This window comes from Paramisgurnus dabryanus, chromosome 12, assembly GCF_030506205.2.
Source record: "Paramisgurnus dabryanus chromosome 12, PD_genome_1.1, whole genome shotgun sequence".
NCBI classification, from domain to species: domain Eukaryota; kingdom Metazoa; phylum Chordata; class Actinopteri; order Cypriniformes; family Cobitidae; genus Paramisgurnus; species Paramisgurnus dabryanus.
In genome coordinates this window covers 22,863,595-22,891,435 of record NC_133348.1, presented here as the reverse complement: position 1 = coordinate 22,891,435, position 27,841 = coordinate 22,863,595, and the positions used below count along the sequence as shown (strand labels likewise).

The 27,841-nt window shown below is 37.3% G+C and overlaps 1 protein-coding gene across 2 annotated transcripts; it reads right to left on the bottom strand.

Annotated features, from left to right (window-relative positions):
* Window positions 1-114: 114 nt before the first annotated feature.
* Window positions 115-26,611, bottom strand: snx17 (sorting nexin 17). 2 transcript variants are annotated; one of them, XM_065257224.2, is made up of 15 exons: window positions 25,917-26,611; window positions 23,610-23,684; window positions 20,677-20,794; window positions 19,162-19,226; window positions 16,991-17,101; window positions 14,449-14,539; window positions 10,622-10,709; window positions 8,924-8,993; window positions 8,687-8,779; window positions 8,301-8,504; window positions 5,112-5,240; window positions 4,755-4,832; window positions 4,353-4,430; window positions 4,222-4,263; window positions 115-1,955 (listed from the first exon to the last, which is right to left on the bottom strand). In XM_065257224.2, the coding sequence occupies exons 1-15, from the start codon at window positions 25,974-25,976 to the stop codon at window positions 1,836-1,838; spliced, it is 1,422 nt and encodes a 473-aa protein (XP_065113296.1). In that variant the 5' UTR covers window positions 25,977-26,611; the 3' UTR covers window positions 115-1,835. The 2 variants fall into 2 exon arrangements, with proteins under 2 accessions (XP_065113296.1, XP_065113297.1); XM_065257225.2 differs by having other exon boundaries at window positions 4,353-4,427.
* Between the last annotated feature and the right edge of the window lie 1,230 nt (window positions 26,612-27,841).

Sequence of the window (27,841 nt, the reverse complement as noted above, 5' to 3'; positions counted from 1 at the left end):
TTGTCACTATGGGGCATTGTTTGTAGAATTTTGGTACTATTTGTCCATTTTGGAATAAGGCTGCAACATAACAAAATGTGGAAAAATATACAAGAAAACACCTCACACCATGAGTGGCATTGTTTGGCACCTACATTTATTGAAACCCAGAAGGCTCTAATTTTCATCCTTTCATTCAACATGTGAGGATTCAAAAATAAAACAAATCATACTGATGAGCTTTATGAGAGATGTACAAGTTTAAGAGAATATACAGTATAACCCTTTAAATTCTCAAAATCACAAATTACAGTCATTAGTTCAAAAATAAATCAGTCCCCCTTAAAGCAGTAGAGCGACCTCTGAATTAAACACACCCTGCACATGGGAGGAAATGTACATGTCTGCAGAATGAAGGATTCGGGTATTTCATTCAATATATGACTAGCAATGCAGTCAAATCCCCAGCATAAATGTGATACAACTATTTTCCAGGCACCACATTATCACAGTCTTCTGAGATGATTGCCACAATGTATTTAGTAAATACAAAATGTATGAGAAAAATGACTGGAATGATGTTTTACAAAATAAAGCATACATAAGACCATCAATGAAATTTAGATTTGTAAACACTTCTTAACAATTTTCTACAATTCTGTAAACCATAATAAATGTTAGTTGTTGATTATATTTGATCTTGGTTGTAATATACTAAAGATAATACAGATTAGTAAATACTTTTTTTTTTAATTGCATGTACATTTAAAAAGTGACATTACCATGAATTTATTTCTTGTGCAAAATGCTTTAGTGAGCTATCATTTTGGCATTTATGAGAAACCTTTTCGATTGTCTGTTGTTCGAACAACAGACAAACACAAAAATGAAATGACAAACCTCTCGCAAACGTTCCCCTGGATGTTTTCCGCACTTAATATCTCAATAAATATCCAGGCCATTCAACCTTTCCTAATACTGTGCAAAATACACGGGTTCGGCTGGTGAGGCGGGCCTACCGAACCGAACAAACGGGCAAGATTCAGGACACATCTTTCAGGCCCCTTGTCCCTGGTGCTACATTGACTTTCATTTGAGAAGGTTTTGATCTGTAAGGCGGTGGAATCAGTGTAAGGCAGAAAAAAGCAGGCCACTATCAGAAGAGTGATTTTTATATACTTACAGCACAGGCGCCATAATGAATATGCAACAGGCATCACGTCAAGTTAGCGGTTGTGTTACATCTTCAGAGCAAACGAGAATCACATAATGACTCTTTCACGCATTAGGTTGGTTAATCGGCAAACGTTGGCACATCGCACATTATAAAGCAAACCGCGTCTTTATTAAATAATATTCTCCATACATTTTAAAAGGGAGTATAAACACAATTAACTGGTATGGATAGGACTCAAATAGACAGTTGCAGTCACAAGCAAAAGGAAATAAGGTGGTTGAAATCGAATTCACGCCTGCATGATGATGAGATACAAGAGGAAAAGCACAGTTTTGTGTCTCTAGTAAGGAAGTACGATTTAATGCAGCCTGTTTGCAGAAAAAAAACCTTCATCACAGCCTACATCTCTTTTTAATGCAATAACTTGGTCTGAGGCAACTTTGTAATCCTGTATTAATTTAAATGTTGACCCCAATTATGTCTTATAGAAACACTTAAAGAGTTTTGAATTCAAGACTAAAGTTTGGCAGCGAAAAGAGTTTATGCATGGCTATTAACAGAGCTGTTATGTTTGAAAAATATGTTTTTTCATAGATGAAAAAATTACGAGAACAGGGCGTCTGCTAAACTACGAAACTAATTGTATCGCTCCTTCCTTCAGTCTATAATGGTGGCTCTATCACAGGTCATCGTCCCCGATTCCTTCAAAGGCGTAGTTTCCATGGAAATCATTGCCGCTGATATCACTCGCTGAGTTGGAAGAACTGAGTCCTCTCAGGGAAACAGATGACAGCTTGGTCTGAACAAAACAAGAGTTCAGGGTAAAACAAACAGTACAGGGCACGGTGTGTTACATTGTAAAGCCGCCTTTTGCTGTACATGGCAAATAATGGACAATAAACCAGAAGTCATTCGTTCCCCATGGAAAGTCACAAAGTGGCTGTGTGGGGTCCCTACCATCAGCAAATCCGAAAACAAAAATTTACTTGTGCGACTACCGCATGCAACATGCTGACCAAAAGTGATGTATTTCAGTGTATTTTAATCAAAACACAGTGTGCGAGGTTAAATTATTATTAATCATTTTTGTTTAACTTTATCAGTAAAATTTTAATCATTTAAAAAACAAGATTGATTACGTAAGGGATAATGTAGAGGCAGCCGGTAGTTATCGGGAAATAAGCCCCGACAGTGTGATCAGGACCCGACGCGAAGCGGAGGGTCTTGTATCACACTGAAGGGGCTTATTTCCCGATAACTACCGGCTGCCTCTACATTATCCCGCTTATTACACGGCTACTTGTCACATAAGAAAAAAAACGGACATGAATATGAATTTGAAACATTTTATTGGCATATTTGTTTTAAATTAAAATTTTTATCCTTCCGCGAAACTTTGCACAGATGCATAAAATAATCGTAATACCTTATTAAGATCCTCTGCTTCATACTTGTCTGTCTCCATTTTTTCTCTTTTAACCAGTCTTTGAGAAGTTTTAATGCCCATTCTGTATTTTTTGTGTGTTGGCTTCGTAGCTGTCATGCTCTATTTTGTCAAGTTCAGTCTCAGTAAGCTGTCTGTGTCTTGTCGTGGTTGTCAAGTGTTTGTCACAAGATGGCGCCAAACAGTAATCTTTATGGATCTTTATTGGCGAGGAGCGATTTTACTCGTACAAGTAGTACCGGGTATGCGTTATTACTTTGGAGCGGTTATTATTTGAAAAGAACGAAACTGCAAATGTCTCAACTGACCAATCAGAATCAAGCATTCCAGAGAGCTGTGTAATAATGATAAGTAATACATTACTAATTTAATATGTATACGGTACTATTTTAATTCTGTCTCCATATGTTTTCTCCAAAAAATAATGTTAGTCTTTGTCATGTATGCATAGCTGTTTATCGTTTCATTCATTTGCATTTATTTATTTATTTATAAAGCATCTTGCGCTGGAATGAGCTTCGCTCCCATGTTATGCTACGTACACACCAAACGCGTAGCATCACATTTCTCGCTCTAGATTACTCGCAGGATTTAACTTTGTGTCATGCAAATTTTTCGCTTGAGTTGAATATTTTCAACTTGCACAAAGGTGTGTTTGAGGCGAATAGCGCACATTTCCGCAGCAATCGCGCCGTCCAATTCTCGTCATGCGCATCGCCCCGCACGAGGATGCGTCTGATCGCGCCTTTGCATTGACTTTGTATGTAATCTACTTGGGCAAATCGTTGAACTCGCGTTTGGTGTGTATGCCCCATTACGATTAAACTGGAACTTCATTACGACTGCCACTAGGGGGAGAATTCCAACAGTCGTGTCCAAAAGTCGTGTAGTGTGGAAAGACAGTGCAAGTCATTCAGCGAGGCCCAAAGGGGCTGCGTGGGGTGCCGACCATCTGCAGATGCATAATTTTCGGATCCAATTTAAGCTTTATATGCGTAAAAAACTACACCGCATGTGACACGCCGACTGGAAGTGATGTATTTTAGTGTATTCCAATCAAAACACTGTGTGCGAGTTGAAATTACTAATACAATTTTATTAGTAACACTTGAATCCTTACTAATAATATTTATACGTATCATTTTTTTTTAGGGCATTTTATGCCTTTATTTGAATAGTTTTGTAGAAGAGAGTTGACAGGAAAGTGTTGGGTGGAGATAGGGGTGCAGGAACAGCCAAGAGACTGGAATCGAACTTGCGTCGCCGTGAGCACACTGGCGCTATATGTCGGCACACTAATCACAAGCCTATCGGCGCCGACATACGTATCATTTTTCATCTCGTCTCGTATGTTCTCTCCAAAAAATATTGGTGGTCTTTGTCATACAGTATGCATAGCTGTTTACGGTTTTATTCATTTGCATTCATTTATTCCACTACAGTGAATATTTGTAGATTGAAAGCTCTTGCGCTGGAATGCGCATCTCTCTTATGTTGTCACTGATTTACGATCAAACTGAAAATTCATCACGACTGCCACTAGGGGGCGAACTCTGAATGTCGTGTACAATGGAAAGGCGGCTTTAGCTTATGTGAAACCAGTTCCAATAATATTACTCACAGAAAGTTTGACGACTTGTTCACGTGGGGGATCAGGAGAATCCTAAAAAACAAAATAGTGCGCAAAATTAAATACCATGTTAACAATCTACAAAAGCACGTCCATGTGTATTGCAAAAGCTTCTTGCCCACCAGTAATGGAGGAGATTTTACAGCCTGCTGACTATCAGATCGATGGACAGTGCCGTTCAGTCGCTTCTTCTGCATCTGCTGGAAACAAAAAACATTCAGCAATGTGCAAAATATTCAACCCCGCTTAAAAAAAAAACAACTCATAAAATGTGAGCTATGCAATAGACAAGAGAGAGAAAGAGAAAAATAGATTCAGTCTGCTATTCTATCATCAAATGACTTTAATATCAGGCATTTAGCAACTATTTAGGTGTCAGGCATTTAGCAACAATTCGATGTTAATTACCATAGCAAACCAGATTCATTTGAAACTCTTACATGATACAAACTTAAACACATACTGAAACATTTCCACAGATATTTGACATGTAGTTGTAGGAGGATAAACACAGATGGGCCGACCTTTTTAATGCTCCCGCCAGATTTCTTCACCATAAGCTCATCTACCATAGATTGAAGACAGATGCTCATCATGATAGCCTGCGAAAAACAAAAGATCTGTTAGTGATTTTAAAAGTGTGGATTGTAAACAGCAGGGACAAAATGATGCAAATATTTAAATTCAAAGAAACTTTATTTAACATATCAACATTGAAAGCAATGAGATCATGCATAAAAATACAAATACAATATCTGTGTTTTTCTCATTTTGTTATCTTCCTTTTCAGTTTATGTCATGGAAAGTTATATAGTTGGGCTTACACCCCTTGATGTTCACTAAAATTAAAACCAGTTGGGTCATGTTGGCAAAGCACTAACCTGTTGACTGGTGATTGTGACCCACTGCAGACGGTCTTTGCTCATCAAGTATTCGAAGGCCAGTTCTAGTTTCACATCGCATTTAGTGGAACTGCTCGGGTTGGTGGTACCGTTCGCCACAGGCACCTGCTACAAAGTCATGGCAGGTTATTACAAACACGATCACCATACTTATTGTCATTTATGTAAATGCAATTACACGTGCCATTTCTAAAATCCCCTACACGGCAATTACAATTAAACCTCAATTACTCATCATTACCTCTTCTAGAAATGTCATCTATATTATAATCACAGCATTTTGAGGCAACACATAAAACGGACAACTTCCCCTCATTCTTCACAGAAACCCTGTCAGTCACATTAATGGGATTACAGTCAGTCATGACATTGCTAAACAGGCCCAGTGTGCTTAACGCCAGGTCACGCCTGCTGGAGACAGCTCGGTTATTCTGGGGCAGAGACCAAGCCAAGACCACTGAAGAGCAACTTCCTCAAAAATGAAACTACAGCTTACACACACAGCTGTTTGCCTGAAAATATGCATGGTTCCTGTTACTCAACCCCTGAGCAAAGGTCATGAGTTTCATCACAGAGAATACAAATACTGGAAAGAACTGTATAAAGTGAATGCATTGTAAGTCACTTTGGATAAACAACACATAATCTAAAAACGTGTTTATATTCTCCTGAGAAAATATTTGGATCTAGTTAGTGTGACATTGGTTTATCGGTCTGCCCTTTAAAAACAATAGACAGAGTAAACATTCCTAGTTTTGGCATGTTTAATATTATATTAAATGGAATAATTTAATTTCGTTTATAATGATAACACATTAATGATTGCAGAAAGCTGTGAATGCATCATTTCACTGAGATACAAGACAGGAATTACTTCATAATTATTTTATTTTTTTTGGCCAGTTTGGTTTCAGTTGAACTTCTCATTTTAGGCACAGAAATAGAGTCAAACCAGACAGGCCTGAAGGTACAGTCATAGTAAGATTCTTACCAGAGAATACAAAAGGGATTTTTTCTATATCCTTTATTTAAGTTTTCATGTGACGTCACGCACTGGAGGGGCAAGAGAGCGCTATCTGCCATCGTCCGCAGGTTACAAAATGAGTGATTTCGTTTGTTTAGTCTAAATACTGAGTAGTTGTTGTGCAATAAAATGCACTAATGGACAAGGAGACATGCCTGGGCTATGTTTCTACAGAATGCTGTTAAAGGTCCCGTTCTTTCTGTGTTTTTAAAGCTTTGAATGTGTTTACAGTGCGCAATATAACATGTGTTCTTGTTTCACATGTAAAAAAAAAACGCATAATTTTTCACACAGTTTACTTATCTGTATAGCGCTGTTTTCACTGTCCTAAAAACGGGCTGATGTCTTCCTTGTTCTATGAAGTCCCTCTTTCAGAAATTCATATCGAGTTCTGATTGTGTAGTTTGTTTAGTGTGTTGTGATTCGATAGCAGCTTAGCTTGCCGTTAGCTTAGCTGGCGGCTGACATTTTCTTGTGGGCGGAGGTTAGTCAAAAAAACTGTTCTACTGACGTCATTAAAGCAGGAAGTAGAGGGCTTTAGTCCAAACGGGCAGTTCACTGTAGGCTATGAAAGGCGAATTCTGTTAAAGAAAATATATCGCCTGGGAGTGAACTTTGAGCTTTATCATTTTACAGGTATTATTTATGCTATAATAGCAACATTACACACTAACTAGGGTTTAAATATAGGATCAGGAAGAATGTGACCTTTAAAGAAAAAAAAACCAGAAAGGAGGAATTTATGAATAGTGTGTCCCCTGTGAGGGCTAAACAATAGCAGCCATCAATATACACTCGTATTTACGGTGACCACTTCAAAAAAGGTAACCTCATGTAAACACCGGATATATTAATCATTGCATTATTAGCAATAAATCATATCTATTATAATAAGGCAATAGGATATAATATTCGTATAAATATAGCCCTGGTGGCAGTGTAAGGAGAAAATTTCCACAAAATAGATGCAAACATCACCAAAGTGGCAGGAATCTGGAATTTTTTGTGATTACAAAATCAGGCCCTGTGTATTGATCACCAAGTGCCCAAAACTTGTAGTTTGTGTTTATATCTTAATTGTTCTTCCGTTGAGAAGTGATTTAAATATTCGTGGCTTGAAACAGACGGAAAATTGACTGGCTGGTGCTGCATCTTTATGGAGAGCCCAATGAAACTGTCGCTTTCTTGCCCTCCAACAGGATATTTTTTCATGTGGGTCAGGTGACTGAAAACTGAAGAGTGCTAAATAATTCGGTATGCCCATATTTATCTATCTATCCATCCATAAATAAAATTGACAACACAAGTTAAAGAGATGTGTCTGTTTTGGAACAACGCATTTAGGGGAGGTTTTCCAGACAGGGATTATCTTAAACCAGGACTACGCCTTAGTTTTATGAGAAAATATAACTAGTTTAAACAAACATGCCTTACTAAAAACATTACTGGTGTGCATTTTGAGGCAAAACAAAGGGCACTGATGTATTTTAAGATATGCCAGTGCAAGTTGTTTTCAGTTTGGACAGCTCATACATTTATGACTAGTCTAATCCATGTCCAGGAAATCGCCTCATTGTGTTATTTTTAACACATCCATATAAAGTGTAGATAAAAACAACATTACGTTTACCCGCCAAGCTCTAATATTTTCCTTAACAATTTACTCGCTTACTTGAGGGACACACTTGTTTTTTTCAACTAAGCCGAGTATGAACACAATATGGGGCGTTTTCCCGAGACAGTGTTTGTCCTAGTCCCAGACTTAAAATATTTTTCATCATCGGGTAAATTTGTGTATGTATGTGAAAGGTTGATATTAACCATTACCTTATATATGATACACAATATAATATGCATCTTGTTAATTAGAATGACGAAGAATGAAAGCTATCATAATGAACTTTTTTATTTCCAGGCCAAATGCTTCTGAGGTTAACACAGGTTTGTGTGGCAACTTCTCAATTTTGTGTTTCAGAACCAGACACAAATAATGTAATGTTGCCCTGGCAAAACTTTACCCAAAGATAACACTGAGGTCATACTGCAATATGATGTAATATGATGCAATAGGAGTACAAAAATGGTCTATGCACAAGAATGCAGAAGTACATTAAACATCCTCCAATCCAGATTTAAAAACTTACAGATGACGTGACCCGCCAGCATCTCATGCGTGTGACTTTGAAGCTGCCCTCTTTCATCTGCTCACTGGGCAGCTTGACATGAAAGTTGAGTTCGTTGTTGCCGGCGCCGACTATGACGTGACAGCCTTTCTCTGGAAAATCTGTGATGCAAGGATCAAACTTGATGTAGCCGTAATATTTCAACGTCTGAGCCAATCTGATAAACTGTCGAACAAAGACACAAACAAAAAGCATAGTCATGTAATGCTTACATTATCCAACAGACACAAAAGACCGTAATACTAATGCATCACCAGCACACTTTCAGGTCTGGGAATGGACTTTAATCTCTTTCACTGCACAGACATGTGGAGGATCAAATAACGTGTGGTGGAGCTCAGACGTACCTCCTTCTTTGAGCCCTTCTCCTGCAGGGATTTGAGCTGTCTGTGCTGATCTTTATTCACCAAGATCCAGCCCCGCTCAATGTCAGACACCGTCTGAGTAGAAACAGAGAGTGAGGGAAAAAACTGTAACTTCACTTTTGGATCATGTCAGTACAGATGCCATATCTTGTGTCATTAGAACTGCTAACAACACAACAATGAGAACTGTTAAACACAATGTGAATTTAAATCCGTTACCTGAGCATATAACAAGTTCAGCCCCACACGGTTGTCCATGACATCGCTGTCATATGCTGTGTCCCAATAGCTGAAATAATGTGAGAGTAATGATGTTATATAAAGTAAATGACATACCAGAATCTCTTTCATAGTGGATCTTTTAAAACCATTAAGCGGTAAAGAGACCAAAAATGATTTGCACTTAATTTGTACTGCATAATCACACAATGTGCTAGAGAAGAGGACAAGAGTTTGTTAAAACTTAAATATACAAATAAACTGGATATACTGCAATGCTAGCTTATAAATGCTAAAGTAACAAAGACTCATCAAAAGCATCAACCATTAAATACACACCCTCAAGTTGTTACAAACCTGTATAATTTTTTTTAAGCAAGAAGCAGAATAACATAAACAATAATAACAGCAACAGTGTTTGTACCACAGTCATTTCACTGTATATGTCACAAATGGGATGTTTTTGTCATTTATCTCTTTTCCTCCTCTATTAGCACAGCAAGATCCATTTCTCATCCCTTTTAGCAGCCAATCAGCACAGCCAGATTTATATCCCCATTGCTGATCTGGTGAACAGGTGCGATCTGGCTGAAGGTTATCTGAAGTAGGTCAACAGGCCTGTGGTTCTCAGGAGGGTAAAAACTGCATACCACCATTCTGTGACCTTTTTTAACATTATATGATGAACAGATATGATAAGAGGTATTATCTCAGCTGAACAGTGCTAAAAAGAAAAATGGACTTGAATTCCTTTATGTTCATTTAAATAATCCCTTGATTCTCTAAAATAATTCCATTGCATAAACCGTGCACTCCAAAGGTCGTCTGATTAAAACTTTGCAGTTAATATACCACTAAACCGCTCAGAACACGATCATTTATAAGCTGTGCATGTTCACTTTCCTGCAGACAAATAGCGATGTTATTGCTTTAAAGCCCTTCTGAGATTCTGTTAAGCACAACAGCACTTTAGAAATAGATTTAAAGGGGCTTGTCAAAGGAATGTCTAAAAACTCCCTATGTGGGAAGTATGAAACCTTGGATTACAAAAACATTAGCATTACTGTGAGCTAGCAGTTCTATCATGCTAATATCTACAACAGGAAGTCTAAATGTCCTTCCTTAGGAAGTTTAGAAGGGCCAAAGACAGAGCCTTGTGGGGTACCTCTTCCTAAAGCAAATATTCAGGCAGAATGACACTTTGGGAGCTGTCTGTTAAAATAAATATACTGATATTATATACTTTGGCAAGGGCTTGTGAAGTTTCTAAGAAAAAATCTATATAAAACATGGCATTTAAAAAAGATTGTATTGCATTATCTGCAGAAACAACGTTTTTAAAGATATTTTGAGAACGTCAAGTTGCAAAATTAAGAATATTGAACAATTTATCTGCTCTGACTGAAACAGGATGCACTGCTAAAATGTATATCTGTCAGAGCAGTACCCTGTTATCGGTAAGCTGAGACATGCAGCCCTATGGTGCTCATGGGAGTTTATGCATACATTTATATCCTTACTTGGCTTTCACTCAGAACAACATAAATACACTTCAGTGCTATATATCTAAATAAATATTGTGTAATTTTATTTAAATATATTCGATCTCTTTACTCTGCTGTTGCAAATTCTAGACTACAGTTACTTCCAAAATTTTGTTTTGTTTTGTCCTTGCGGAACAACCTCTGAGTCTTGTACCTTTTGCGGAGGACGATGTGGTATTCAGGACTGTGCAAGCTGGTGACAGACACGTAGGGCAGCTCAAACTCTTGCAGTTTTCTCACGTCTGTGGCACCACAGGAGGTTAGAGAGATTTCGTTGAGGGAATGAAAGACCAGATGAAATGTATGAGTGTCTTCAGACTCAAGGACATTTGGACAGTAATAACAATGACAACAAACAAAGTAAGACGGGGGAGAGTCCATCTGGCTAAAGCCGCAGAGACCACAAAAAAAAAACTTTTTGCTAAAGAAAAGGAGGGACATAAGGAAGAAATGAAGGAGAGAATAAATTCTGCAGCTGTTAGAAAAGAGGTTTTCTCTAGGCTTGGGACAGGAGGAGAAAAGGTAGTCAGGGATTTAGAAAGAAAGCCACTAGCCTTTTTAGAAACACTAAAAAGAGGAGAATAAAACAAGAAGACTGCATGCCTTCACAACTTTTTCATTCTACTCGTTGTCTTACCATTTCAGTAGTCTGACATTAGACAGCATGTTAAGACAAGAATGATATTATTTGATGGGAGTGTCTTTTTAAGGCAATAAGCCATGAGAGGCAGTGTGTCATAGTAATCTTGTCAAAGGTACAGGGGTTGGATTCAAAGTTTGGGCTCAAAATGCCTTAAAATGCTTTTAGGCTAAAAGAAAAAATAGGTTTGAAGTTCATATGAACCAGTGCAACTAGACAATGTTGCGGTTTAAATTAAATTGTGTTTACATCCGCACTAACAAGCTTCACAAAATGCATGACATTAAAAAAATACTGTTTACATTTCCCAGAACGTAAACATCTATAGACCCATTGTTTAATGTCAATATTACCAGCACTGAAATGCACGACTACACACGTGACTTTCTACACCTACACATATGTGGTTTTGGACTTTCATTCTTTTAAGTGCATCACTTGTGTGTGTGTTCGTGTGCATGATGTGAAATAAAACACACTACCTTTCATGGCCCACTGTTGTTTTACAATGATGGCAACAGCAGTGTGATAAAAACACCAATGTTTAATAAACAGCTATATTTATTAATGATGATAAGAATAAATTGTTCTTCTGCAAGTAATTTAGTTCATTAGGCTAACTTTATACGCTGTGGTTGCCAAGTAATTAATATAGCAAGTGCAGTCAAATGTGTGTTTATATTAATTTTTACACTGGATTTAAACAAGTCTTCATACAATTTAGAGGCTGTTTACACCTGGCTTTAAGATGTGTTTTGGTCAAACAGATCACATGTGGACGACAGTAAAGACAGGTGTAAACCATTTTGAGCTTGTCCACTTTCGACCACATATTCAACCGGATTGCTTTTGGGTAGACGTGCATGTGGTGTGTTCGAGCTGCCACAAAAGACCACCTACTCCCCGCCTATTGAGCACAATGTTTTTCAATTGGACATGCTTCTAGCGTGAACCCACAGTGTTCAGTGCAATCTTTAGTTTAGGCTTTCATTTATAAAACTGAAGCGGCTGCTCCCCGCCTCTTTCATTTGTTTTATTTGCAAACGTTTGAAAGTTGCGCAATCTTATTTCATCAATTGCTCTGAAATAACAGAGAAAGCTCTTACATATACATGTACCAAACTCTGTGCAGCATGTTTACTAACAACACAAGCAGCAGACCTAATATTAGTTTGCATTATTTTAAACCCATCATTTCTCCTACTCGCGTTTTAACCACATTAGAGGGACTCGCCCCCTCAGACAATCAGGTCAGAAGCGGTCGAAAGTGGACAAAAGAGACGGATCAAAATACCAGGTGTAAATGTAAATGTGTCTCTCTTGCCACTGGTGATCCGATTGACCAAAACGCATCCTAATACAAGGTATAAATGCACTACATCAGCCTGATGTTTGTATGGCGGGTAGCATATGGTTGTCACTGTAAAAATCTCTTTAGATTGCTGGCAAACAAATGCAGAATTGATGTGGTAGACAAAATATTTATAGATATGCAATATTCCTTGCGTCTGCTGTGTAAATGTATATCACAGTTTAAGAATGTAATATCCAAAGTAACATTAAAAATGTCTTTTTTTTGTTTGTTTTTACTGTTCTCCAACCAGCCAAACATGTTTTTGGCCCAGATCTCTTGGACTACACCATCTGTGCACCCAAAAACAGGCTATTATGTTTCTCAAAAGCATTTTTGTCAACAGCGCATTACTGCCAAGAATGAGTAGGGCGCCAGGATGGGCTTTTGGGAAGGATTCTTATATGGGGACTGTTTTCCATCATATCCGACAGTAATTCTTCATTCAGGTAAGGATCTGGCAATGGATAGAGTGGGAAGCACACCGAATGTTATTCCACAGGGACGCACTGCGATTCAGTTCTAAAAGCAGTTAAACAATGACAATGTGTATAAAAAAGGATTATGGAAAATTCCGACAGCATTATATCTCATCAAGGAGAAGGCTGCCAGACATCTGTATAAAATCAGAAAAGTGATGCCCTCCAATTTAAGAACCAGACCAACTCTATGATGTCTGGGAAATAATAATAATAATAATCCTACAGCCAAAATCTCTATTGCTCTCCAAAGGATTCGTCATTTAAAAGACTTACAGTTCTGTAACACAAAAAAGACATCAGAAATGGGAACAAAACAGCCCAGGAAAATAGCCTACTTCTTTACAATCCATTTACCCTATGCAACAAACTAATGATATGTATTGTGCAAGAAATGAAATCATTTAGACTTCAGAAACTCATCGGTTTTATCCCTTGGGGGTTTTCGGAGAAAAATGATGTCGGCACACAGTACTGGTCATTCAAGAAACTGCTGGAAGCTAGGAGAAAAATATTAAAGATGAACTCGGCAAAGCTCGAGCAAACAACCCCTTAAACTGAATGTGCAATCTGTTTCATTTTGGACCGAGCAAGTAATCTTATCTCTGCTTTTCAGGCAATGCACAATCGATCAATACAGTGACAACCAATTTGAATATTGCAGCTGGTGCATTTATTCCTACCAACCGTCTTAACAAACATTGTGCAATAGACTAAGGAAAAGTACAACAGATCTATTTGTACTGAAACGCTGCTTATATTTTGGTTTCATAGGCAAACATAATGCAGTATTTTTTTTTATTTCTAATTTTTTTTTTTCTGAGCCAGCCAAGTATCTAAAATATCATTTTTTTCAGGAGACTTAGCTGTTTAACCCATCTAGACATAATAACTAGATTTTTATATCTTGCCGTTGCTATGGTGTCTTGCTTTATTTTTGGTGTTGTTATGCAGTTCCTAAATTTTTCTGAGTGTGTGCTTATTGGCCTCTTAAAAATGACCAACATTAAGTCTATCTAATATTCTGGTCCCTTGATGTGGCTCAGGTCCATTGTCTGTTTAATTGTAAGCTGCAGGAGAAACTCTCAAGTCTGACTGCTTGAAAACATCATTCATGTCTGGAGCACAGAGAGTGCCATAATGTAAAACTAAATTATTAGACAATTCAGATGTTTATTTGATTCCTTAATCTTAAATATGAGCAACAGTCATAATGGCACCACAAAATTAAATTTGAGGCCTACAGCAGTGCTGCGTGTATCCTGCCAACAACAGCTTGACCGAGTCATCTACTTCAACTCAGTTTACTTTTGAGCATAGTGGGCAGCCTTCTTCACTGAACACAGCAGACTTCTCTTCTTAGCTGCCAACATCATGTTTGGATGCAGTCACCAAAAAAGCATGTTGACTTGAAGATATATTTTACGAATAGCCAAGCTATGTTACAGATGAAGCCAGCGCATATTTATACCAAACAGTGCTTGAAAAAGATCAATGAAAGTTATACTCACATGTGCAGCCCCCATCTTCCCTCTCCTGAACCAGAAAGAGGCTGAAGTATCCCACCAGCTCATCGGGGAGGTCGAGCTTTGAAGCCACGGCCTTCCAAAAACATCATAAGTGCCATTATTAATTCAAACTGCACTTAAAGTGAAAGTTCACCCCACAATGAAAATGTTGTCATCATTTACTCCCTCGATCAGACTTCCATAGCATTCTTTATTTACCACTATGGAAGTCAATAGTTTGGTTACAAACATTTCTCAAAATAGTGTTCATCAAAACAAATAAATTTATACAGATTGGTAACATCATGAGAGTGAATAAATGATGACAGAATTTTTATTTTGGGCTGAACTTTAATATTGCCCCCCAAAAACATCATATGATCACAATAAACTTAGGTTGACTCAGGCCAACAGAATATGTCTGCTTATGTTGGCATTGAAGGTCTTTGTATGATGAAAGAACAGTTTAGGAACTGAAATCCCTTGCTATACTGCCAAGTTGTTATTGAACTGGTATTGGTCTAAAAGAGGAAAGCACCAATATCTACTTGTTATATGAACAAATTGCTGATCTTACAATTTTAACAACATTTCCTCTTTTCTAATAAAGTACTGTTTTACTGTGGTAAAATTTGGAGGTAAAAAATTAATACAATGTAACTAGTGTGTACATATGCGTTATTAAATTGCAGCTACATTTAAGGTATCGACATGCACACTCTTGACCCTATCTCTAAGGGCGCACTCACACTAGGGCTAACCCAACCAAACCGTGCCCCAGCGCGATTGTCCACCCTCCCTACACCCCCGGAAGCACACACTCACACTGAACTTGAGCGATCTAAGGCACACTTTTGTCATTAGGATGCAACTTTTTTTTAAGAAAACAGGAAGTTAAGCGCTCTCTTAACACGTAATGTTAAGTCGTTTGGTGCACGATGACACACAGCCCTCTCACATGCCTATCATATTGCTTAGTTGATCTGTCGCGTGTGCAGCTCAAACATTCAGGTAACCCTGCTGTGCACATCACAAGGTTTTTACAAAGGCAAATAAAGGCGAGTGGTCGTGCAACTGACGTCTCTCCTTTTGAAACATGCTCTGCCGCGATTTGCGATCACACTGAGCCCAAGTGAACCGCGCTCCAGCCCACCTCTGCAAGCCGACCAGGACACGATTAACCAAACCGTGCCCGGGCACAATACAGAGCGATCACACTAGTCAAACGAACCAGGCTTTGGATTAGAGGTCTTCACGGGTCCACTTAGATCTGAAAACCCGAGGTCCGACCCAAGACCCAATCGGGTTCGGGGCTAAAAGTTTCACATGTGACCGGGTAATTTAAAATGAATGTGTTTTTGCCGAATGGACCCGAGAAGACCCGAACTCTCTCGCGTGTGTGCGTCAATGTCCTTTTCAAACCTCTCATCTGTTTGCAAAGAGCGCTTGCGACATTGTGTTGCTGGCCGTAGGTTAATTTTCATTGAGACAGACATGTAAATTTTACATGTACATTTTAGCGGTTACCTGGTATCTTCATCAGATAACAAAGTAAAACAAATGGAGCAGCTTGCCAAATTGGTTGCGAGGCCACCGGAGTTGCTTTCTGTCTAACTGCTACGTGTGGGTCAGTGCAGTTTACATTCAGGTCCAGTCGGGTAAAAAAAAATGCCACTAGTTCTGGTCGGATTCAAGTATAATTTGTTGGGGTTTGTCTCAGGTCGGGTCTTTCTTTAAAAAAAAAATATTTATGCACTTCGGGTTTGGGTATAAAGTGATTCGGTCATTTCGGGTCGGGTACATTTCTTTGGACCCGAGAAGACCTCTACTTTGGATAGTGTAAGTGAGCCCTTAACCCCTTAACCTACAAAGAGCAACACGTATGTGCACTGCACAACAAGTAAAATGTTTAAAAATCTTATTTCTTTTTCTTATTTAGTACACAGTAGTTAATGATACCCAATATTGAGTGTAACTGATATTCTTTACAAAAACAAGCAATTTAAAAAAAGATTTTGTCATATGCAACCTCCAAAAGGGTTTTACAATTAAAGTGTTAAACATTACACCCATCAAAGTCTCATGATCAAGTTACACTTTAATACATTTGTTTATGCCAAACACTTGACTTTTCCTTCAGGTGCTAAAGGGCGTTTTAGGCCATCCCTGCGGTTAAGAAATATAGCAGTTCTCCTGCTGCGGTTTGTATTGCGTATGTCTGCAGGGTACAGGGTGCATTTTAATAATCCTAGATCAGCAATCACTCAAAAAAAAAGGAACTATGTGGTGCACAATAGAAAGCTGGGATTCACAACCAAAAGCTCCTGAATGAATCAAAGCCTAAGCCTCAGGCTCAAATATGTATTAATTCTGATATGAGAGCTGACTTGAAAAAGACTTGAAATACCATAGATAAATATTATGATTCAAAATGACATCAAGGCATAAATCTGACATTGATGATGAACCTTAGGAGCTTTAATAATATGAGAAAGATAGAAGACATTCAGCAGGTATGAGAGAAGACACAAAACAACATTCTTACCTCCAGAACGTCTTCGGTCTGGTCAGACGTGAGGATGTTAATGTTGACCTTCTGGCCGTTGGACAGGTAGATTTCCAGCTGCACATCCTCAGTGGGGATCTTCTGGGTCTCCTGTGGCAAACCAAAAAAAAAGAAACGACATTCTTTTAAATATTTGGGAAAACATTATTGCTAAACCCGAAGTCATCTCCTGCTTCCTGGCAGAATCAGCTGATAGCAGTGAACAATCTGTGATCCAGCAGCAGTGCAAAATATTGACATTAATCACAGCCTTTCGTGCACAATAAGAATCCAGGATGGAAATAAGAAATGTTGTCAGAGCCAGAGATTTCAGTTCCTGTTTACTCCGCCATAGGCGTCATAAAGTGCTTACATTTTAGCTTCACTTGAAGCCTAGAGCTGTGGGATTAACTGTCCATACAGTAGTACAGGTGACATTAAGATTTATCATATGCTATAGGTTAATAAAAAAGCATTGAAGCAAAACTGGTAATAAATACATAAAGCATATTACTGTATATTTTGGAACACAGAGTGGAGGGTGAGGGGTGTACACTGCAAAGAAACGCTGCACCTTATTGCAGCTCTTGTTTAAGTTATGAATCAGACCTTTAGTCCATCTAAACATGAGCATATTAATATTTTTAAAAAGTGCTTACTGGGTGTGTGTTGTTGATATTAATATTTTGTAACATTTAGACCTAGCAGACACCAACAAAACCATGCAGAATTTATTTAACAAAATCGTTTTTCTAAAATTGCAGCTTTGGTTAACAGAATGTTGCAAATATACATGAAGAACCACAAGAGCCAAAACACTACAGTGCTTACAACAGCAAACTGTTATTTATGGATGAGTCTCACTGTTCTTTCAATGTCCTTTCTTTCACTTTTTGCAAATTCATCTTTTTCCTTTCCTGCATGTTTTATACCCCGCTGAGGAGCAGGGCCTCAGAGCAACAGCTGATATTTACAAAGATGGGAAAAAGAAAGAGCATGGTCACATCTTATCTTACATTCTGTTTTTGCAGACTGCTTTATGATGGGCAGCTGGGGGATCTCACTAAAATATTCGCCTTACAGTGATAGACTGGAATGTAGAAAAGTTAAGATGGCAACGTTCTTCATACAACATGTATAAATCAAATGCACTGTAGTTTACCCTTTCTCCATTTGAGGATCGGATTGGTGTATTTCTGTTTAATATTTAGAGGCTTACTGTTTAACTGCATCAAAATGTTTGCATTACAGACACAATAATTAAAATGTAGTTCACATTCCATTTTTCGTATCAAGTAAAAATGCTAAAAACTAGAAAATATTGTTGGTATGTGTAAAGAAAAACTGTGAAAATTTACCTTAAGGTTGCATTTCTTAACATTTGTAAATTGATTGGTTAACATAAGCTAACAATGAACAATATAGGTTTTCAGCATTTATTAAACTTTGTTTATGTGAGTTAATGCCAATAAAACTGTTCATGTTCACTGTGCATTAACTACTGTTACAGTTATAACCCAATTTAAAAACAAAAAATATTAGTAAATGCTGAAATTAACATGAACTAACATTAATAAAAGCTGTACACTGTAAGAAATTTGCTGTAATTATGCAGCTGGTTGCCAGTAACTTACTGTAGAAGATAAAGATTGAAAATGTTTCATGTTCATTTAACTTTAAACAAACTGTTGCCAGTAAATAACATCAATGTAAAATCTACAGTAAGTTACTGGCAGCTAATTACAGGTAATTACTAGAGCTGGGTATAGATTAATCTAGATTAATCTCATACAAAATAAAGGTACTTTTTTGCATAACATATCAGTTTGTGCTGTGTGTAATTATTATGTATATATAAAAACACACACATTAATTTATGTATTTAAGAAACATTTACATGTGTATATATGTTTATTTATATTTTTATATATTCTAAATTATATATAAATAAATAAAATATTTAAATAAATAATATTTACACACATCACAAACTCTAATAAAAAATAAAAAAATATATTATGCAAACAACTACTTTTATTTTGTATGAGATTAATCTATGCCCAGCCCTAGTAATTACTGTTACAATAAGTGTTTACAGTTTATTTACAGTAAATTAGCAGAAAATTTCAAAAAACAATTAAAGGCAAGCAAACAGAATATACATTACTCACCTGTTGGGCTTTTCTCAAAAAGCTGTTAAATATCTCACTGGATCCCAGAATAGGATCCTGCCGAACTGTGGGAAATAAGAAAAAAGGCAATGGTGTCAAATGAAAGTTACAAGGAAAATACCTTGAAAATAACTTGCTACTATTAAGGTAATATAAAAAAATGAGTAATCATTAATACTCTTTTACCATGTTACAAATAAAATGACAAATAAGGGGAAATTATTATGATATCAACTAGGATGAAAGTATCAAACGTACAAGTGTAAAAAACCTTTACACTACACAGAATTAAGAAACATAAACAATATTTTTACCAAAAAAAAAAAACGTACACAAGCACTGGGACTTCTGGGAAGACTTGAGAAGAAAAGACTATGTCTATTATTCGTTAAAACCAGTTCTTCAAAACAAACCACCCAACCAAAACAATTCACTGAAATGACTTAGATACTTGAGAGCAAAAACAGTTCAGGACGGTACACTCAGTACAATGTGATTAACTTATTTGAATCATGTCATCTCTCAACAGGAGCTTTCGCAATGCACTCATATAAAAGTATCAGACAGATGTTTGTTTGGTTTACTCTTTAGAGGGTTTAAGGTGAAAACTTCTTTTTTTAGTAAGTATAATGTTGTTTGTAAACTTTAACAACTTTCTCACTCTCCAAATCAACTTCTGGATATAAGTGTTTTTTGACTGAACCATAAAGACGACTTCAATGTTTTGAAAATCATTTCTCAAATTATGTTCCAGAAAATTCCACGCTGGCCCCCTGACAAAATAAATATTGGCAAAAAACTACCATGTTTATTTCCACTTATAACAAACGAGCATGCAACCACCCGTATACTGTGAATGACACTTTGCACAAACCAAAAAATATTCACTGCGAACAGCTTGTGTGTTTGTGATGCTTAATTTTCCATAACCATGCTATACAGTGATGTAACTGGGAAAGCCGCAGCCAACAGCAGCTCCCAGACTGTGAGCAAATAAGCTCAACAAGGCTTAGCTTGTTTGATAGAAAGCACCAGTGCTGGGATGGATTAGAGCGAGTGGTTCTTGGTGCTGCCAGCAACACTGATTTGCCTTTGTATATAGTAAAGCTCAACCTGTTGGAAGAAAGGCATGGGAACGATATTGGCGGTCTAAACAATTTTACGATTTCTATTCAGCATTTTCACAGGGGAATGACAGATAAATAACAAGCTCTATTTTCTTTACGGAGGACCAAAATGACTTAAAAACTCTAGAGGGATATAAATACTGATCTTGGCCCGGTCATTGAATGTTTTAGAGTAGCAATTGAATATGTGACAAATCAGTGTATAAATTTACCGTAAAGTAGGCTATGTTTGAATTAAAGTAGGCGTGGCCTAAGGACACACCTACCCATTACACCATCATCTAAGACCGAAGTTATTTAGCAGATATTTAGAAGCCAGTACAAAGTTTTCCTGAAATATTCATGACCTTACAGAAAAACTTTTTAAATTAAAAAAGTTGCTTCTCACCAGCTTGCATATATTTTTCTAGCAGTTCTCTTCTCTGATCGACTTCTGCTGGTGTGAGGGTGAAGATCTTCTTTGGCGGAAACGCCGGCACAACGTTATTTCCATATTCTTTTTTCATCTGAAACAGCAAATTGAAAAGTTCATTATTTTTGAATAATTATGAATTTTGAACACAAAATATAATAAAAACTTCTGATTGTTTTGAGAGAACGAAACTTTACAGTTGACCACTGACTGCCCCTATTTTGAAATACTTTGTTGTACACACAAACATATCCTAAACATAATGTTGTGTATGATAAATATTGGTCTTTGAGGCATCACAGGCTAGTAAATCAGTTTACACCTCAGAATATATAATAAAATTACACCTGCTGTTGCTCAATCTGTATCATATTTAGATTGTGTGTTTACATTTATTACATTAGCTCCTAGACTGACATTGAAAAACACTGAATTACTGTTAACAATGATTCTTTACAACAAGTGAGGTTTGGAGACCTATAGACCTATAGAGCAGATTGAGTTGCGTATTATTCGGTATCAGCAAAAATGCCTACTTACGTCGTGGGCTTTGAAAATCGCACCAGATCTTCCGTTAAGTTTTCGCGATTCATGCAGAATCTCAAAAACAAAAAAATAAAACATCTGCGGCTGCAAGCGATTAACGTGCAGACTGGGACAATGCAAATATCAAAGAGGCTTGTGTTTGTAGTGCTCACTTCATTTGAGGTAAGTCATCATTTTCCAGCCTAGTTAGATTAAATTATAAAGACTGGATGGTATGAACAGTTTGACCCCATCCTGCGTGCACACCCGATAGTCATTCACTGTTTACAAACCTTGAAGGGGTCTATAGCATGGTATGCTGATCTATATATTATTTTTTTAAATAAATATGTTACCATTATTTATTTTGATAAATAACCGTAACCACACATTTGAGGATACCCACTGACTTCCACAGTAGGAAAAAACAAATACTATAGAAGTCAATGGATCAACTGTGTGCTTACCATCTTTCATCAAAATATCTTCTTTTGTTTTTAACAAAATGAAAAAAAAAAATACGTATACAGGTTTACAACAACATGAGGGTAAGGAAATGATGAAACAATGTTCATTTTTGGGTGAACTATCCCTTGATTCAACTGGATTACTTCATGGAATGTTCTTTTCAAGCTTCACTCCATATAAGATAATATGACAATTTTAATAAAATCATTTGTTTGTCTTGAAGAAATTCATATATATCTGGGATGGCATAAGGCTGAGTAAATTATTTGAGCATTTTCATATTTGGGTGAACAAGTAATTTAAGGGTTAACTGCATCACCACTTCATGACAACATTCGCAAATTGTATATGATCTGACTAGACCATGAACGCCCTGTTACTTAGCAACAGTGAATGCGAAACAACAAAACATAGTCTTGATGGTGAGATCACTAAAATTTTCGCTTATTCATGAGGAAAGATTGCATTAGTGGTTGTCGGAAGGTGTAAGGAAGAATGAATAGGTAGATTCCTCTTATGAGAAGGATGCTTTATTTTCACAGAACTCAAAAATGTTTCTTAAAAGCAATATAAAAAAGTAAAATACCAACAATGAGCCAAAGTTAATATGCCCAACGCAAGGCTAAGCATAGTCAATTCAGTATATAAACCTCACAGAGGTTTTATGATAGTAAATGATTGTCTAGGAAATACCGTAATTTCAATTTATTTTTTACCCTGCTTTATTGCACTCTATGTTAAATGTCTCTTCTATAATCAATGTTTCCAATTAATCATTTGGAGGAGTGCCAAAATCTGTCCCACCTCAGCTTTGTAATAAACCTACAAGACAACTAATGTTGTGTTTGTACCATTGCGTTAGCAAAGCATCTGCCAAACAGAAAACATAATTAAATGTGTTAATGTCATTAACAATTATTCAGCTATTTGTTAAATCTGACGAGCAGCTTTCATAGTAACTTGCAGTGTAGCTGCATTAAAAAAAACAACCTTTTTTAAATGGGTATCGCAGCTGTAGCTTAAAGGGGTGTGTACACCAAAGTGTTTAAACATGGCTGAAAACACCAGGAGGATGCCGACTGTGGCCGCTTGCCAGCGTTTTATCAGCTAAGCACTTTGGTTACTATGATACTTCTGTTTTGTTTATCAGTCGTTGGATGATGTGCCAATTAGTTGTTGTGTTATTTGTCCTGCCCCTCCTCCACTGTGATTGGACAGATGAATGAAGGGTGACATTGACAACCTTATTCACCCAAAGTTAAAGGACAAGTTCTGTATTTTACACTTAAAGCCCTGTTTTCAGATTGTTTCTGATGAAATAGAACGGTTTTGACTGCAATTTGGACATATGATGCTGGCCCGAGAAGCATCTTTTGCAGTGATTTTTGTGTGAGCATATCAGTAAACACCCCTGACCACTAGGTGAGTTTCACGTCTTTGTAAACGAAAGTTTAATGCATTTTAGGAAGGATTGTTCCAGTGCACCTATGCAGCCATTGTAGAGGTGGGGGGTGATACAACAAACACCCGAAAATTCTCGGGCCAGCATCATATGTCCAAATTTCAGTCAAAACTGTTCCATTTCATCATAAAAAATCTGAAAACAGGGCTTTAAGTGAAAAATACCGAATTTATCCTTTAAAGACGTGGTGGGCATGGAAAAACGCAAAACGCCGGTGCTCAGTGCGGACAAAACCCGCCAGCTGCCGCTATTTTTGAAAAGTACAGTGCTTTCATTGGAATGAATTGACAACATAGGCCAGCCGCAGGGGTAAACAACTTGGTGTATGCCACACCTAACTACTTTAACATACAAGTAGCTTGTCCAACTACAGTTTCAGGGCAGCTAAACCAACATTGGTAATATATAACCAGCTTAATTTTTTAACAAAGCTCTTTGACAAAAAGGGGTTTACCTGTTCATGGAGGCCAAGAAGTTGTCTGTAACGTACGCGACAGTGCAAGACACCATTGACATGGATATTGTAAGCCTGAAAAAGGTAAACAGCACCACAATTAGTCTTACGGTATATAAACAAAATTGTTTTGAAATCTCACATTTTTAAAGGGTTATGCAACTTATAATCAAGACTGGAGACTAATGTTTACCAAGTAAAACTGTATACCAAATTACAGATAGCATGCATTTTACCAAGTAGACACAAACCAAAACAAATCAAGGTGGTCTACAAGTAAATGAATGATTTTAGAATGAAAAACCTACAGTAAGTATCAAGGGTACAGTTTCAAAGACACTGAGTGAGCGGAAACAGCAAAACACTGAGTGAGTGGGCACTCTTGTGGGGTCTGTAAACCTTAAAATCTGCAATCAAATGCAGTTCTGCACACAATAGTGGTTGTGACCCAAAAACCTTTAATTATATTTTTCTTCTAAAGGTTGTTGTCTAATCCGAGTTTCCGATGTTTTTTGTTCCTGTAGCTTAATTGATAGGGCACTGCATTAGCAGCATAAAGGTTGTGGGTTCAATTTCAAGTGAACAAACACACAAATGTAAAATGACTCAATACACGGAAGTTGCTTTGGATAAAAGTGTGCCGAAACAAAAAATTTAACTGCTATTGTTGCAAAGTATATAATAATGGTCAATGAAATCTAGTCAAATACCATTTACAAGCATTCAAGTAAATATTTGGGATTAAGAAGACCTTTGTGAATTTGTACGCAATGGCATGACCTCATTATTGACAGCTAACAAAGTGCATACATATGAGTCATCAAAGCCAGAAAAAAGTACGTTGACAAAAGTAGGATAAATAAGCCATGTTCTTGCAAGTTTACAAATTAAAATGCATGAATGAGCATGCAATTTTTCAGGAAGTGAACATCCCACTTTTTGCAATTTCGTTTGAACAGGAAGTCTGCCATTTACACTGCAACCCCCTCACGTTTAAAGCCCTCTCTGTTCGTTGTGCATATTTTGTGACCTGTGCAGGTCCAATGCACTACATAACTTTAGAGGCAAGACTTTCTGAACAAACCACCTCCATTCATGTATCCTGAAACACTTAAGTCAAATCAGACTATGTGATTGTTATGAAACATATAAATTGATGCAAAACAACAAGATAAACTTGTCTAGTTATCAAAGAAACAGTTGGAAAAGTGAAATGTACAAATGTACGAAGCGTGCAAAGATTTTACGGAGTGTGAAACAGCTTCCCTGCGGTTCGCATCTAGACATCTGGCCAACTGTTTTATTCTATTTATTTTAAATCTCAGTGGCCTTGAAAGACGGATCTGTTGACAACTTCACTGACAGAAATTCTCTATGAATCAGTAAGGAATAAACAAACTGTTCCAGTCGGTATGTTAGGCCTGCTTCGTAAAGTACAAGAAAAGAAGCCCATAAATAATTTCACTTCTGATTCAAATCATTTGGAGTCTAAGGAAAGTCAACACCATAGGCTGCACATCTGCACTACATCTGTAGACAACAACTATGAACAAAAATCCAGGCTTACATTTACTTTTATGCATTTAGCAGATGCCTTTATCCAAAGCAACTTACAAGGCATTCAAGGTACATTTTATTAGTATGTGCTTAAACAAAGTGTCTTGTGACCAAACCACAGTTTAGTACAATACATATGTATCCTCAGGAACCAAAGCCTGTTATGAATGGGCTATAGCCACTCAGAAAAATGAGCTGTCATGTCCCCAAGCCCGAGTAGGGAGCCAGATATTATTCCAGTGTCCAGCTATGATGGATAACTGTTATCCTGAAAGAAATGACAACCTTGTAATGCCTGTGGCTCAGGGAAAGATGCTAGAACTGAGAGACAATGAATGCAGTTTTGGGCTATGCTTGTTAGAAGTGTGTTTCTGACCACCAACAGAGCTAAACAAGCTTTCTTTAACTGCAATCTCGTGTCATTGTACCTTTTTTGTTACACATTAAATCCTGTGATGTGACAAGACACGTGGATTAATGTTTAAATGTATAACTTGGAACGTCTGCCTCTATTGAGCAACACTTCCGCTAGTCGTGAAATAAACAATAACAGTGGATCAATTAGCCTACGTCTAACTAAACTGATATAAAACTCAACATTAAAACTTTATATTAGACTACGTCACATGTGAGATGTCCTAAAGCTTACAGATATAACTTACAGTGATATAGATGTAAGTTAGCTGCATCTTGGTAGTCTCCAAAATAAAAAGCTAACCGCATCGCTTGTTTTACCTCAGCAACACTTACCACATATGACGATCCGTTTTCATCGGACCGGACCTCCGTCTCGGGGATGGAGAAATGCATTTCTAATGTATGATCACAAGTTAAGCGAGAATATTTAGGTAAAGTCCTCGGTGTTGGTTTGCTGTTACGCAGGGACCAAACTGACCGACGGAGAGCTACGCTCGCTTTGATTTCCTATAGTCTTATCCAGCCTGATCCGAATCGGAGTTGAATTATGTCCCTTTTCGCAAACTTTCCTAATGGTCGTGGCTAAACTTTTCCAATAAACATCTAAGCATCAGCCATGTTGCGCCTGGAGGTAAATCCACGTTCATTGTCAGTAATTTATCAGCCCTCAGATCTCTGGACTCTACTGCCTCGCGCACTATGCGTGGGAATGAAGTCCGCAAAACACGCAAGTATCGTCGCAAGGCCCGCAATCCAATTAACTTTCAGATGACTCCACGTATAGGTGCTCCGCGTTTGTCCAAAGCCCCGTTTTTACCTATATTGGTACATACGGACGAGTACGGAGATGAAACAAATAAGCCATCTGTTTGTCCCAGCATGCATTTCGAAATACCGATGCGTTCGTACTTCATGCGTTATAATGAAGCCGAAACGTCCAGCGCTGTAAAAGATGTGTCTCTGCTATAATGTATTCAATATGTATATGCTCTCTTCCGAAGCATTGCAACAGTCCGCTGGATCATACCATTCAGCAGTGGGGGAGTCGTTGCGTAAAAAACGTTAGTTGTGTTCGACTTTATGCGGCGCTGCGCAGACTGAGCAGCATATTACATCATGTACCGCGATAGCCACTGGAAAGCACAGTTTTCGCGTGCTCTCGCGGTATTTTGATATCATACATGTTGAAAGAGTTTATCGTATACAATCTTTATACATTAAATTTTGAATGTGTTTGTTTACTTAACTTATATAAAGATTAATTTGTCTATTTAAATGGACTTTGACTGTATGATTTGGTGGGTTCAGTTTCACTGTATATTAAAATGTAACCAAGAATGTACAACAGTGGATAAATTATGATTGTCATAAAATTTGAACATATATTTCAAAGGTGACCTTTCTAAAGAGTGTTGCTTATGTATTCAGTAAGTATGAATATGAATAGTTTGCATTAATGGTGTATATGCTACGTGAAAAGAAAACCAAAATGTCTTGATATTAGATGTGAAGACAAAGAACTGGATCAGTCCAGCAGTGATGATACACTTTTTACGGTTTTGTGGTGTAATAAAAATTTCACAATCCGAAAAGCGAAATAGTTGTGCCCGCTTTAAAGTCACGTGATCGTTTAGTCACATGACTTTTGTTTGGCGATGATAGCTGGTGTTACAAAATCTGTGGTATTGACTCTGTATGTGTAATGTTTTATTTGTTTTATCCAGTGTTTGTGTCGGCAGTGATTCAGGGTTGAGACTAAACATGGCGCAGGTTTGTCTGCTAAATGAATGTAATATATGAATACTGCAATGATACAGTAATTACATTGTTGTTATCACTGTTGTGCCCATGTAAATCAAGCAATACACAAATGACACAGCCCTATAATTTATGTTAACAAAGGTTTTAAAAAACACCACCAGTGTAGACACTATTATAGGGAATACATTTCCTATCCTAATATTTATTTCATGCTTATTTTTTAATTTACAAATATAACTTTACTGTATAATAGATTTGGCATGTTTTTAATGTTGGGCTTGGCAAGTTGTATAATCCATCCAGAGCAGTAATGACGTGGGTACCATAACAGATTTGATCAGTCTCAGAACTCAATAGAAAAAACTCAAAAATACGAGTTTACCTGCCAACACTTATACAATAATGACATATGAGTTACATTGTAAATCTCAAGTGTAAAGTAGCCACACATTGGAAAACCTGTATGTAAAATAAAGCTCTTTAGGGAAAGTCCTCCA